Below are 15523 nucleotides of genomic sequence, written 5' to 3'. Positions count from 1 at the left end.
ACTAATTAATTGAATAGAGTAGTCCACGACATCGCGGTATCGGGTTTTCTCGTTCCTTATGCGGAGTACGTCATTAAAACATTCCTTCCCGTGTATACTAAGTGAACACGTGGAAGTATTTAAATAGTTTATACAAAAGCATAGGCGTCGGAAGATGGCAGCAATTGGGGGTGGGGATTGGGGGGTGGACACCTATTCATATTTGATATTTTAACAAATTTAATGACATTGTATACGGTAATTTAGAGTGTGTGTGCGGTACGTATACGATCCTGTTTTGGGGGTGGAGCGGCGTTGATGTTTTCTACTCTGTTTGCGATATTTGTAGGGATAAAATAAAAGTTTATTTTGTTTAACGACACCACTAGAGCACATTGATTTATTCATCATCGGTAACTGAATGTTAAACACGTGGTCATTTGGATACTCATTAGTAGCAAGGGGTCTTTTATATGCACCACCCCAGACAGGATAGCACATACCACGGCCTTTAATATACCAGTCGTGGTGCACTGTCTGGGTCGATAAATAACCTAATGAATCCACCGATGGAGATCGATCCTAGACCGACCGCGCATCGAGCGAGCGCTTTACCACTGGGCTACCTCCCGCCTCTTGTAGGGTAAAGTTAATTAAAAAATAATAATAATAAATAAATAAATAAATAAATAATAAAGGTCCTTCAAATCCTTACTTTGATCGCTTGTAAAATGTGTGTGTGTGTGTGTGTGTGTGCGCGCGTGTGTGTGTGTGTCATATGGGTTGAACCGCTTCATATACACATGTACTATATTTAGCCTCAAACGCTAACTTTATCGTCTATCAGAAATGATTTGGTGTAGTCCATCTGTCCCGGACCAGGTTTCTGGCTATCCAGAGACCGGACCCGGGACGGACATGCTCGAAACCTTCGTGGTATAGAAGCATGCAAAAACGTTATTGCTAGATAGGTGTAGTCCAACCTATATTGGTTAAAACATGTTCTTAGGTTTTGGTACACAGAAGTCTCTCTGGACTAATAATTACGCTTCATATATCAGTATCATACGTTAAGTATGGATACAATTAATTATTAAATATACACTATGATGATATGAAACTAGTAAAATGTAATATACAAATGGAATGTAGTCACACACTGGCGATTTTGGTAGTAAAAACGAAGAAACGTTACAGTATATACTTGCAACATTAAAAATATGCAAAATGTCCGTACCTAGTCCTATTTTCTTCTTTCGTTGCCAAAAGCTCGGAACTATATGATCACGGTCTGTATTTGAAAGTTGCGGGGTGCATCTGAAAGACCAAGTGAGGAAACCTACTACTACTACTACTACTACTACTACTATTATTACTACTACTACTACTACTACTACTACTACTACTACTACTACTACTACTACTACTACTACTACTACTACTACTACTACTACTTCTACTTCTACTTCTACTTCTACTTCTACTTCTACTTCTACTTCTACTTCTACTACTACTACTACTACTACCAATAATAATAATAATAATAATAATAATAATAATAATAAAAGCAGAGACGTTAAATGAGTCACAGGACTTATAGTGGCACTGTTATTTGTTGATACGTTTCTCTGGATACAATTACGTGTATACAACTAAGCTGAATTGAAGGGGGGGGGGGGGGGTGGAGAGCCATTTAGCTAAGTAATCTAATTTCACTTTCCAATAAACTACCTAGCATATATTGAAAGGAACAAAACGATACCAGACATTGATTTCCTCTCCGCAGAGAGCTCACAAAACAGTCAAGTGTCAATAGCGAATAGACGTTCCATATCGATTTGTTTAAAATGCATCATGAATGAACTTCCCTTTCTGAAGTTTGTGTCAAAACATGTCTGAGTTCAAACATGCCTGTTCCTGTTCCTGTGAAACAATCAATTATTGTTGTCACACATGGCAGTTCTCAGGAAGGTAATGTTTTATTTAACGACGCACTCAACACATTTTATTTACGGTTATATGGCGTCGGACAGACAGTTCTCAGATGCAAGTACTTATCCAGTTCAGTTATTGGGCGACAGTTTGTTGACAGTATATTGGTACTATCGATAATCGTGTACATAGAGCTATTAATAAAGAACTATGCACGTGCTATGTTTTATGTTTGGCGTACGATGATACAGTATTCAACGCCATCATGTGGACAGACATTTGTATAGGCTGCCAATCAACCTCAGTTACTCAACACGCACACACACTCGCACACACACACACACACACACACACACACACACACACACACACACACACACACATATATATATATATATATATATATATATATCAGGGTTGGAAATTAACATAAAAACCATGATCGCTAGCTGGGCCAGTTGAAGAAAAATCTTACTGGCCCTTTTCAAATTCAACTAGCCCTCCAAATATCACAATGAAATTTAACTGCACAGCCAAAATCGAACAAGAATGTTTCTTGTTGAATGTACTGACCGTATATAGTCCGTTTGCGCCAAACGAAAACCGATGAACTGGTCGTTTAACTTCATAATGAAGTTGAAATTCATATTTAAAAAAACATTACCATTACCAACTCAAATGAAAAATGTCAAGTATAAATACAAATGTTACTTTACAAAGTACCATTAAATTATACATATTAAATCTCACTTGTAATACGGAGTGAAGGCAAAATGCTAGAACAGCCAAGGTATTCTGCTTGACTTGCATTGTCTTTTAAGTAAAATATAATGCAGTACAAAGAAACTATATGTAGAACTGCACGTGCTTTAGTAAACTAGTCTGGGAGTGGCAGTCGTCTTTGTTGCGATGCAAGAGGGATGGAATAACTTTGTGGCGATGGTGACATCCCCAGTAGATGATTTCCTCGGGAGTACCTATTCTCCTATAGACGAGGCATTAGACAGACATCTATGGAATCATCCACTATTTTGCCAAATGCCCATTCGACTCTGCTTTGGTTTTGTATTACAGTTTTGTAATTAAGATTACCTTGGATGTCCCATCAGTTGCCTTAAAACCTGTATCAGAAAACAAAGATGGAAGTCTGATGGTAATTTGTAAACAAAAAAAATGTTTTAATTTACACTGAACATTTACCCCCTATAAAATGTTATTTGAAGGGTTTAAAACTTAATAATTACATTTTCTTTGCGTCTATACACTTTACGGCAATCTGATTGGTCCAGAGGTGCTTAAATTTTTTCGTTCATCTCGATGAACCGAACAAATTTAAGCCACGCCTACTACTAACCCCCCCCCCCCCCCCCCCCCCCCCCCCCCCCCCGACTCGCACTACGTGTCTGTAACAAGCCTGATTATTCTGGCAATCATATTTAGATATTTTGAAGAAAACACACGTGAAATGTATACGGTAAATTAATGGAAAATGCTATAGCAGAGTAGAAAGGTAGATATATACGCATTGATTTAAAAAAAAAAACACACCCAAAAACCCAAACCTCTTCGCTAATCATGACTCGGTCGATGGCCAAAGAAATCATGTAGGAAACTTCACTTCTGTAACTTACTTGTAAGCGATGTTCTACAGATGTTGGCGAAAATTAAACGGTTCCACCAACAGCATAAATGTTAGACACGTTCTCTTCGTTCACTTTCATAAAATATAAACTAAACACGAATGGGACAGTTCCTTCGAATATAACTAAACGATCCGTAAAATGCACAGCAGCTAGAGGAAATGACGTCATTTACAAAAAAACGGCCTAGGTGGCGTCGTTGTTAGGCCATCGGTCTACAGGCTGGTAGGTACTGGGTTCGCATCCCAGTCGAGGCATGGGATTTTTAATCCAGATACCGACTCCAAACCCTGAGTGAGTGCTCCGCAAGGCTCAATGGGTAGGTGTAAACCACTTGCACCGACCAGTGATCCATAACTGGTTCAACAAAGGCCATGGTTTGTGCTATCCTGCCTGTGGGAAGCTCAAATCAAAGATCCCTTGCTGCTAATCGGAAAGAATAGCCCATGTAGTGGCGACAGCGGGTTTCCTCTCAACATCTGTGTGTTCCTTAACCATATGTCTGACGCCATATAACCGTAAATAAAATGTGTTGAGTGCGTCGTTAAATAAAACATTTCTTTCTTTTTATTTACAAAAAAAAATCTGATTCAAATGATAGTGAATGAACGTTCGCATTCTTACGCGACATAAGTATCAGTGAAGTTTACACAAACAATACTACAGGCATATTTAAAGCCAAACAAAATAAATTCAGTTATGTATTGTTAAAGTATGCATATAAATTTAATTATAAGATTTGACCGGAATAATTTTTTGGTTCATGCAAGTATGAACCGAAAAAACGATGAGCACACTTTTGTATGACCCTCTACGCGGGCTCATACAATGTGCACATTGTTTTTTTCGGTTCATACTTGCATGAAGCAAAAAATAATTGCGGTAAATTCTTAAATAAATTAATATGTTTGTATATGAATGTTATCTTTATTCATTATTTAGGCGCTGTAAAATATAGAACATGTTCTATGTCTTCTGCTGCTAGATCTGTAATGTTTTGTCAAATTCGATTCAGTTTTAGTGTGTTTCTTTTACAACTGGTAGCATACACGCCAGACACTAAAATCGATGATCGCCCAACGGACTACCTTTGTGAAAGTCTTAGTCGCCCTTAGCCAATAAAGGTCGCCTCGGGCGACCGGGCGACTGCTAATTTTCAACCCTCATAATATATATATATATATATATATATATATATATATATATATATATATATATATATATAATATTCCCGGCAAAAATGTGTATTAACTATCATGTTTTTATCCCGGTTGAGTCAATACGTTTGAGTCGATATTACGTTTGTGTCCATAGATTTTGTTTGTTCGCAACGTAGACTTTTATATTGAAACATGTCTCTGTTTGTCGATAATAATATTATGTGTGAAAATAAATAAAATATATTTAAAAAAACATAATTACGAAGTGCGCGATCTGAAATCAATGCCGTACCGGTATTGTGAACACGTAACTAACTATCAAAAGAGATGCTCACATTTGACTGTAAACACGTGATTTGTACATATAGTTACTGCAACAGTAAGATGAATGAATGTAATTACCTAAACCATTGAAAAAGGTACTAAAATGGTCCTGTCGAATTCAAAAGAAAACGCTAGGAGACGACGATTGTTACAGAATGCAACTAGTCATGTGAATTATGGCTTTGAGAAATTGTGGAACGTTAAAAGTAGGATTAATTGTCTTGGTCGGTTAACGACTTGTCAAAAAGAAGGCAGCGATCTCTGTGTATTTAGTGAAACCTCTGTTTCCCAGTCTGGAGCTCGACGCGGTAAGACGTGTTTGTTTCGCTTGTACACACTGCACGTGCTTTCGTGTGCTCTTTCATTTTGCTGTTTTTGTCAACGAAATGGAGTTTTCTATTGGGATGTATGCGGCCATTGGAACTGATTGAACGCTGGAACGTATGTATGTATGTATGTATGTATGTATGTATGCATGTCTTTCTCCAGTCTTTCTCCAGCCACTACGGCCGTAAGTTATAAGTATTTTTCAACTTCACAAGCAATGGGTTTGGTACAACACTAAAACAAGTCGATACTTTGCAAAATAATGGTCGATTCTATGAACCTGTGTCTAGTGTCTGGTCCATGAGAAGACAACCACTCCCGAGAAGATATTGTTCTGGATATGTCATTATTATAATTATAGTTATAACATGTGTGGTCCGCCAAGTTTGTTTTGGGCTGGCATAATTTATGGCTTGCGCGACCGAATATCCGACGGCAATTTCACTCAATTTCGACCCCAAGGCACACGGCTATGCACACAGATATATACCACAATGTGCGTTAATGTTCCCAATCAAAGATCATGGAAAAAAACATCGATTTTTTAAAGTGACGTTACACGTGCGAAGGGTGTGTTTTGAAAGTGAACACTTATTTTTTGCTTACGTTGTGTGCACACTGTGGCTACATTAGTTCTTGTTTGTTACTGTTACACTAAATCATAACCTTGCTGTCACATTCTTTGCAACATTGTGTAAGTTTTCAACAATGCGACGTATCCAACGTCAGGAATGTCTCAGGGTTGTAGGCATGCTCCAATTTGGCACCACCCAGCGAATTGTGGCCCGTAGACTTATAATGAGTCACATAGGCGTTCAAAGCTTTTTCTGCATTATGCCACCAAAATTAAATAAGTATCGAAACATCCACACATAAAGCCACGTTTGATAACAAATATATGAAATTGTTTGATGCAAGGCCAAATGCTCTTTTCATATTTGGTCTTCGCATTAAGTATTTTTTGTTAATTTCCAACACTGATTTAAAAGACACTTTGGATACTCCTTCATATTTTGATGTTCATCACTTACGTTTTGCATTTACCCTAGTTTAGATTGACACCCAATAGCCTAAGCAGTTTTCGTGCTGAGGTGTCGATAAACATTCATTCATGCATTCTGTTGATTTTTTATATAGATGTTGCTTATCACTTAAGTTTTGCATTGACCATAGTTTGACACCCAATAGCCGATGTATGTTTCGTGCTGAGGTGTCTTTAAAAATATATTCTATTCTATTCTACCAGTATTCTATTCTCTTCTCTTCTATTCCCTTCTATTCTATTCTATTCCCTTCTATTCTATTCTAGTTTCTTCTGTTCTATTATATTCTCTTCTATTCTCTTCTCTTCTATTCCCTTCTATTCTATTCCCTTCTATTCTATTATCTTCTCTTCTCTTCTATTCTATTATCTTCTCTTCTATTCCCTTCTATTCTCTTCTATTCCCTTCTATTCTGTTCTATTCTCTTCTATTCTCTTCTCTTCTATTTTATTCCCTTCTATTCCATTCCATTCCATTCCATTCTATTCCCTTCTATTCTATTCTATTCTATTCTATTCCCTTCTATTCTATTCTATTCTCTTCTATTCCCTTCTATTCTATTCTATTCTATTATATTATATTATATTATATTCTAATGTGTCACAATCAGACATTAGCCGATTGTGGACCCGATATCGACAAACCAGAAATGTGGATGACTGTCCACGTTCAGGACGGCCAAGGGCCACAACTCCGGTTCAGGACCGCTTCAATAGAATTTACACGTTGGGGAGTGGAGGTCAGTCAGCCGATCAACTCTGTGTTACAACTGAAGTAAGTGTCTGGTCAGAATATTCGTAAAAGACTGCATAGAAGTAACATCCACGCATGTCGACGCTACGTTACCCCACATTTGACTGCAAGATACATTGCTGCCAGACGTCAATGGTGTACACATCGTAGACATTGGGCTAACACGCACTGGGTTCGGTTAATGTATTCAGACAAGGATACACAGGGGTGGCTATTTTATATGCATTTACCCACATACATAATAGCACATACCATACCACGACCTTTGATATACCAGTCGTGGTGCACTGGCTGGAACGAGAGAGAGAGAGAGAGAGAGAGAGAGAGAGAGAGAGAGAGAGAGAGAGAGAGAGAGAGAGAGAGAGAGAGAGAGAGAGAGAGAGAGAGAGAGAGAGACAGACAGACAGACAGACAGAGACAGAGAGTGACAGACATACAGACCCACACTCACCGTCGATCGACCCATTGGACTATTTCAAGTTCCCAGTGCACCACGACTGGTTTATCAAAGTCCGTGGCATGTGCTATCCTGTATGCGTGAAGGCACATATAAAAGACCCTTTGCTATTAATAGAAAAATGTGGCGGGATTCCTCTCTAATACTATATGTCAGAATTACCAAATGTTTGACACCCAACAGCCGATTGTTAATATATATCAATATCCTATAGTGGTGTCGTTAAACAAAATAACCCTTTACATTTACACTTATTTACACACAATAGTATCTACATTATATATATATATATATATATGCGACGAACCATTGCACTTCCTTGGAGAGTTTGGATAATGACAATTCATATTTAATAATTCTGTAGACTGTCAAACACCGGAAAATCAGGGACGCTAAGTTAAACGTTACCTCAGCAACAAAACAAATAAACGCGTTAGATTATGTCAATTTTGGATTCTAAATGATTTTGTAGTGAATTTGTGACGGCGTATTTGTGCATAAAGGAAGGTAAAATGATGTTGGCTATTTTTCTAGCATCTGTTGGATTTTATGTGGTTGTAAGGAGTTCGTGTCCTGTTTGTACAGACATAGACAATTTCAGTGAGCTGGTAAAACACAGCACTGCCATGCATAGCACTTTTAAGATATTAAAGGATTTCGGATTACTCCGCTGTGTACAACAATGCCTTTTCAGAACAAGGTGTAACTCTATCAACTTTGATATTTCAACACACATATGTGAACTGAACCAGGCAACTAACGATAGTCCATCATTTAGAAATGGAAGTTTATTTTCTGAAATGACGAATTGGCCCAAGGTATGTATAGCAAATATAAAAGAAGAAGGAAATGTTTTATATCTCGACGCACTCAACACATTGTATTCACGGTTATATGGCGTCGGAGGTGTGGTTAAAGACCATACAAATATTGAGAGAGGAAACCCGCTGTCGCCACTTCATGGACTAGTCTTTTCGATTAGCAGCAAGGGATATGTTATATGTACCATTCCACAGACATGATAGTACATACCACGGCCTTTGTTTCATCAGTTGTGGAGCACTGGCTGGAACGAGAAATAGCCCAATGGGCACACTGACGAGAATCGATCCTAGATCGATCGCGCATCAGGCGAGCGCATATGAAAAAGTGAATTATTATTATTATATGTAATTGTCTAGTTTTTAGAAGTGTCCAATTTTCCAGAGTTTGTACTGAGAGAAAGTCATTGATATGTTGCTTGTTTCTACAAGGGTTCTTTTACTTAACTTCGGCTTATATGTCTAACTGTTGAATGGTTCTAATAATGCATATATAAATATTGCCGTGATGTTAATAGGGTACATGGTTAAATGTTGCCGAAATCGATCAGTCATCATTTTAGTAAGATATACATCGTATTTAGAAGATACTGCGTGGTGCTAATGAGGTATAAATACATGTTGCCCCTGTTTTTATGAAGTACCTGTCCAAATATTGTCGTGATGTTAATGCATTACATCATTACATATACAGATGTTGCCGTGATATAAAGGACGTAAATATTTAAATGTTGCTGTGGACTTAAAGGCGCAGACCCTAATTTTAACAGCTACTTCTTAGACGCACGTGTGTTTTTATATAAATATGAACAATGCAATTTTTGGTATTAAACATACCTATATGACCAGAAACAGTTCGATTCTACGGAAATGGAAAATCTAAAGAATAAAATATAAGTAATGTTTGATTCCAGTGATCATAAACGGTTCTAATTGTGAAAAATATGCTGTAGTGTTTAAAACATAGGGTCTGTCCATTTAATGAAATGCATGTATTATTTTTTTCAGAGACTTGCTGGTATGTGTGAGAACCATTCCTGTCCAACAAACAAAACATGTGTGATTGAAAAACGGGGTTCAAACGAATTCACTAATTGCACAGGTAATTTAATACAAATACACATTTTAATAATAATAATAATAAATAATGATGATGATGATGATGATGATTATTATAATTATAATTATAATTATTTTGGTGGTGGTGGTGATGGTGATGATGAGAAGGTGAATGAGGATTATTATAATAGTAATATAATAATATATTAAAAAACCTAAAACAACAGCACTAGTATTACTATATTTAACAAAATTAGTATTTTGAAAGCAGGAAGAAAACAAATCACGAATGTTTTATTTTGCAACGCGCTGAACACGTTTTAAACACGTTTATGTGGTGTCGGATATACATGTACGGTTAAGGACCAGTTAGACAATGGGGAGGACACTCGTTGCCCCTATGCACTGGGCTACTCGTTCCGATTAGTAGTAAGTGATATTATATATGCAGCATCCCATACACAGAATAGTACATACCACTGCCTTTGTTACAGCAGTTTTGAAACAGCGGGTCGATACTGAAGCTACCATTGGGCTACACCCCGCGCCATATACGTTTTCTCAACTATACACGCTTTGTCACCGGGAGCGACTGCGCTGTAGTATGACAGTGGGCATTGCACCCTCAGTTGAAAGACGACTTAATAATTCCGCCCTACCCCACCCCATATCGTAGTTGAACTGTCCAATATTCACTGAAGTGACGACATCTGATTTGTGAACATTTGGCAAGGCGTGGCAAGGATTTGATTTATTCGTCCCGCACGAGGATCGTGTTTTCTCCAAATACAGGTCCGTAGTCGGGGGGGGGGGGGGGGGGGGGGGGGGCTTGTCGGACTACTACCCCCCCCCCCCCCCCCCCCCCTCCGCAGGATTGAGAGTTATGGGATTTTACGTATAAAAGTCCTTGTCTCCAAATTACCTGGATAACGTAGCCGGGTTTGCTACCTGTCGGACTCAAATCAGTTATAGCGGCATAGTTAGATAATATCAATGTATTATATACGGTTTAAAAAACGAAACTCATAGTAACATTAAATGTGCTTTTATTACAAGGTAATAGATACATAAAGGTCTTCAGAAATCCAACACAGTCCCTCGCACAGGCCCTAACAGCTTGTGATAAACGATGTTTCCTAATATCTTCGTTCTGCTGAAGATCACGTGCACATTACCTGTTACGTCGTGCGAGTGTGAGCGAAGCTTTAGCACCATTCGGCCACTACATACATACATACGTGTTTCTATGGGACAGGGGCGTCTTTCTAATTTGGCGCTTCTAACGATTATTATGACCAAGATATAGATGTGAACAAGGTTGCAACACTATTCGCCCAACAGCTCCCGAGGAAAATGCAACTCCACTTTTATACAATGAAATGATATGATCTTACGCAAGTTAGGGAGCGGGACGTAGCAAGAGCGTCCGTCTGAGGTTCCATTTGCTGAAGGTTCGATCCTCATCAGTGGGCCCGTTTGATTATTTCCCGTCCCAACCAGTGATCCATAACGTCTATCCTGTTTGTGGGATGTGGGAAGTGCACATAAAGATACCTTACTGTTATTTGGAAAGAGTAGCCATGTGGCGACAGCGGATTTCATCTGTGACCATGTGTCGATTTAACTGTGCATTTGCCATCCAATAACCGCTTATTAGTAGTCAGTGTGTTCCAGTAGGCTTAAATTTGTTACAAGTTTTGCCATGTATCATTTATTATAAATACATTGGTACGACTGAAAACAAATGGTTTCTTGTTGTGGCTCTGTGACTAGGCCATTTTACATGCATACCACAACTTAATGCAACTTGTTAACGTATATTTCGCAACAAAAGTTAGTGTATTATTCTCGAGTGTAACCGGCGTCATCACATTGTTTGGCTCCTCCCGCTAAACATGCTGGCTACGGCCTGCAATATCTTGGCGTTTTTCTTTTTCTTTTTTCTTTTTTTTTAGCTCAGCTTTCAATCGACTTATGGTACATTGACATTTTGATACTCTCGAATTAGTAACCTATTTAGTAAAAATTATATGTAGGATTAATGTATTAGAATTTATTTACAACAAATAAATACACACACATGGTGGAACATAGAATTAAAACGATAACCCCTTTTTAAATATATATTGACTAACACTAATAATGCTGCATGTTTTAAACAGATGACACATCTCCACTAGACAAGGGGTACACAAAGGCGCCAATATTACCGTTCTTCTACAAAACATACACTGCAAAAAAGAACTATGTCGATGCCAGCAAGACGTGCCAGGACGAAGGAGCACGGCTCATAGAACCTGACACAGAGGAGAAGAACACCTTCATCCGTGGTATCATAGATGGTAAAACAACTTTTCGTATTGATACGGAAAGCCTCGTTTTGTACTACAGAGTCCATACAAATGTGTCATGACTCTCTTATAATGTTTTGCAGTATTTAATTGGTTTGGGGTGGGATTTAACTCAGTCCGTTGAGCGCTCGTCTGAGGTGCTTGCGTCGCAGGATCGAATCACCTCGGTAGATCGACTCAGCTAATTGCGTTTTTCTCGTTACAACCGGTGCATCACAATAGGTCGTGGTATGTGCTTTCCTGTCTGTGGGAAAGTGCATATAAAAAACCCTTGCTGCTAATGGAAAAACAAATGTAGCCGGTTTCCTTTATGGCTACGTTTGACATCCAATAGCCGATGATTAATTAATCATTACATATATCTAACGTATACATAACCATACATGTGAATAGAGGATATTCAAATTGTAGTGTAAGTGTTGTTTGGCACATAGGGTTAAACGAAAAGAACGTAAGTAAACAAAAGGAAAAGAAAACCTCAGTCGAATTTTTGATGGGTATTTAATTTCGGGTACAACCATCATACACATGCATGTCTAGTCCTCTTCATGTTTCTTTAAGCTTGAAATACTTCTTTTCTTAACAAACGCATGTAAACAAACCCCAACCCCAACGTCTCTCTCTCTCTCTCTCTCTCTCTCTCTCTCTCTCTCTCTCTCTCTCTCTCTCTCTCTCTCTCTCTCTCTCTCTCTCTCTCTCTCTCTCTCAAAACCCATACAAATAGAAAAAACCACTTGCATTCTCAACATACCTGTAGAGATTTGCTTGAACGTGAAATATCTAACTGCAGTTTATATGATGGATTATAATATATGACATCTGTTGCAGTTTGGGTTTGTTTCGAGGCGTATGTGGCAATTAAATGTAACTTTAGCAAAGCAAAACAAAACAAAACAAACAAAAAGTCTCAGAAAAAAAACAATAACAAAAAAGGGACCAAGCTACCTATTGTCAATTTTGTTGTTGATTTTCACCAATTGGTTTATTTTAATATATTAGAAACTGTGCGCTGAAAACAGTATCAGTCAAATTAGATGTTAGAAAACTACTGTTTTGGGATGTTTCCAGTGTGCTCTCGCATACTATAATTATATTCCCTACAATAAATGTGATAAGAGTTGCATCCCTAATTTTATTAAAATTAATGATTGGCCAATTTGGCACAAACACTACAAGTGCGAAACATTTAACACAGGAACTGTCAAACTGGGTAATGTTTTAATAAAAAATTAATAAACATAATTAGAGTTGATCTTTGCTAGCTGGTCGCTAATAATAGATATACAATCTTGATAACATGAGATTCTCAAATGTGACATTTTTAATACGAGCGGTGGTCATACTCGTTGCAAGATGCGTTAAAATGTTAGTCATGAGGATGATGAGATCAGTTACAGCTATATAATATTTAAGGTGATTCTAGAGATGCCAAAAAACACATACTATTTTTCATAATTCATGATAGTAGTCCTTTCACCGATATGAAACTTTCCAAATTTGTTTTTTGTTTTTTGATGAAAATACGTCAATAGTTTCAAAGAATCGAAGTGTATATAGTCAATGGCCAATGGGTCTCATTTTAAAAATAAAAAGCCTTTTACTAGTGTATGCTGTTTGACAGAATTTAATAATGATCCCTGTAATTGTCTTATAGTTGACATTTTATTTTTTCAGAACAGAACATGGATAACGTATTTTTCGGATTGACAGATTTTCAGGACATTGGAGACTATCGGTGGACCTCTAACAATTCTACGCTTACATTTAACGACTGGGAAGATAATGAACCGCAGCTTGGTATTGGAGAATTCTGCGCCGCTTTCTATAAAGGCTTGGCCTGGCAATGGATTAACATTTTTTGCCACTGGAAACTGCAATTCATGTGCGAGATAACATTTGCATAATACATTAATACTGAAGACATCGTTGTATGTATGTATGTATGTATGTGTATATGTATGTATATATATATATATAAGGGGTTGCATGTTAATATATATTACATACAAATATATATCACACATACACATATAGATATACATGCATACATACTACATACATACATACATATATACATGCATACATGCATACATACATACATACATACATACATACATACATACATACATACATACATACATACATACATAGATACATACATACGTACATACATACATACATACATACATATATGCATACCTGGGTATTGTTATGGATGTCCAACAACTTTCTTGCTCTTTGCTCAAGTAATTGTAATATTGGACAAACTAGAGTATTATTTTCACATTCAGTAGTAATTATGTCTTTTATTTGCTGGTTGTGTTTAATGTTTAGAACTATGCCATTTATTATAGTTATTCTTTAATGAAATTTCGAGTAGGGCATTTTGTCGTGTCGAGCACTATAGACAAAAATAACTGTGTAACTATTTTTTTAGTGATGATCGTTTGGATGCATAATGCGCGTTACATTTAGTAGTATTTGTAACAATATAAGTTATAGAAGCATCACGAGGAGTATATGGCTTTTTATGTACCCGAAGGCGAGGGGGTAAAAGAGCACACAGAGGGTACATCAAAAGCCATATACTCCGAGAGATGATTCTACAACGAATTTATCTTGCCGACATGTTAAACCAAATAATCAAAATAACGCCAGACAATAATTGTTAACAATTTATTAACGGAGCCATACCACGCGGACGCGAACGAAACCACTTGCCAGTGACGAAAAATAGTTCCATCGATAAACGAGTTTTTAACTTCAAATGTTTGTAATACGAAATTGTCTGAAACAGACATTAATATTAAAAAAACAAAACTTTTTATCTGAAATGTATGTAGTAAAAAATAAAAAATATTTTAACCCCCCCCCAAAAAAAAAAAAACACTGTTGCTAATCGCGCATTAATACAATAACACCACGACCGTAATTAGGTGGCCGAGTTCAACATTGCAGCTTTTAAAAGTATTGAAATAGTGTATTTTATAGTAAAAATAAAATGTATTATGTATATTTGATTGATTATCAATGCTATTTATAATCTGATTATTGCTTTAGCATTAACTGGGGTGGCTGGAAACTGTTGGAAATTACAGACGAGGTATAAGAGAATTTGGCTCCGCCCACAGGGGTATAAGGGATTTGTCCAACGGCAAACAACCAATGAGATTAAAGAATTTTACATGAAGGCGAGATAATGTGTTTTTACATATAGTCTATGAACCTATATTTGTAAATAGTTCCCATAATTTATTTATGAATATTTGTATATTACGATCGCTACATGTGTTCATTTAATGTTCGAAGTCTGTATTTTGGCCTTGCGGTTTTCGACTTTGTTATTTAATTCCCAGATGCTTGTACATGCAAAATGCTATGGCATAACGTTGATATTAGTATTATTGACATAACTATTTCTATAGTTGCAAAGTTTGTGTACTAGCACATTGAAAACATCACATGCACTTATAAATAAAACTGGGACAAATTTCCGTTTGATTGTCTGTTTTAACGAGGTTGCCGCTAGTGATCTTACCAGTCAGTAAAGTTTATTTTCCTCCAAAGTAAGATCGATTAAACATGTTCTTAGCTAAAGGTATCCTAGTACGGTTCATACATTATAGTAGATAATTTCATCAGTTTAGTGAGATAATAACCATACAATTGGTTACTGT

General features: G+C 37.1%; 1 protein-coding gene across 1 annotated transcript; it reads left to right on the top strand.

The window, feature by feature from the left end:
- Nucleotides 1-8415: 8415 nt before the first annotated feature.
- LOC121374530 (perlucin-like protein) lies at nucleotides 8416-13870 on the top strand. The gene is made up of 4 exons (XM_041501634.1): nucleotides 8416-8433; nucleotides 9445-9538; nucleotides 11658-11837; nucleotides 13521-13870. Exons 1-4 carry the CDS (start codon nucleotides 8416-8418, stop codon nucleotides 13748-13750), a joined length of 522 nt encoding a protein of 173 aa, XP_041357568.1. The 3' UTR covers nucleotides 13751-13870.
- Nucleotides 13871-15523: the final 1653 nt, after the last annotated feature.

Source organism: Gigantopelta aegis, chromosome 6, assembly GCF_016097555.1.
Source record: "Gigantopelta aegis isolate Gae_Host chromosome 6, Gae_host_genome, whole genome shotgun sequence".
Lineage (NCBI taxonomy): Eukaryota > Metazoa > Mollusca > Gastropoda > Neomphalida > Peltospiridae > Gigantopelta > Gigantopelta aegis.
The sequence above is the reverse complement of the archived record's forward strand: the minus strand, read 5'-3'. Positions and strand labels throughout refer to the sequence as shown.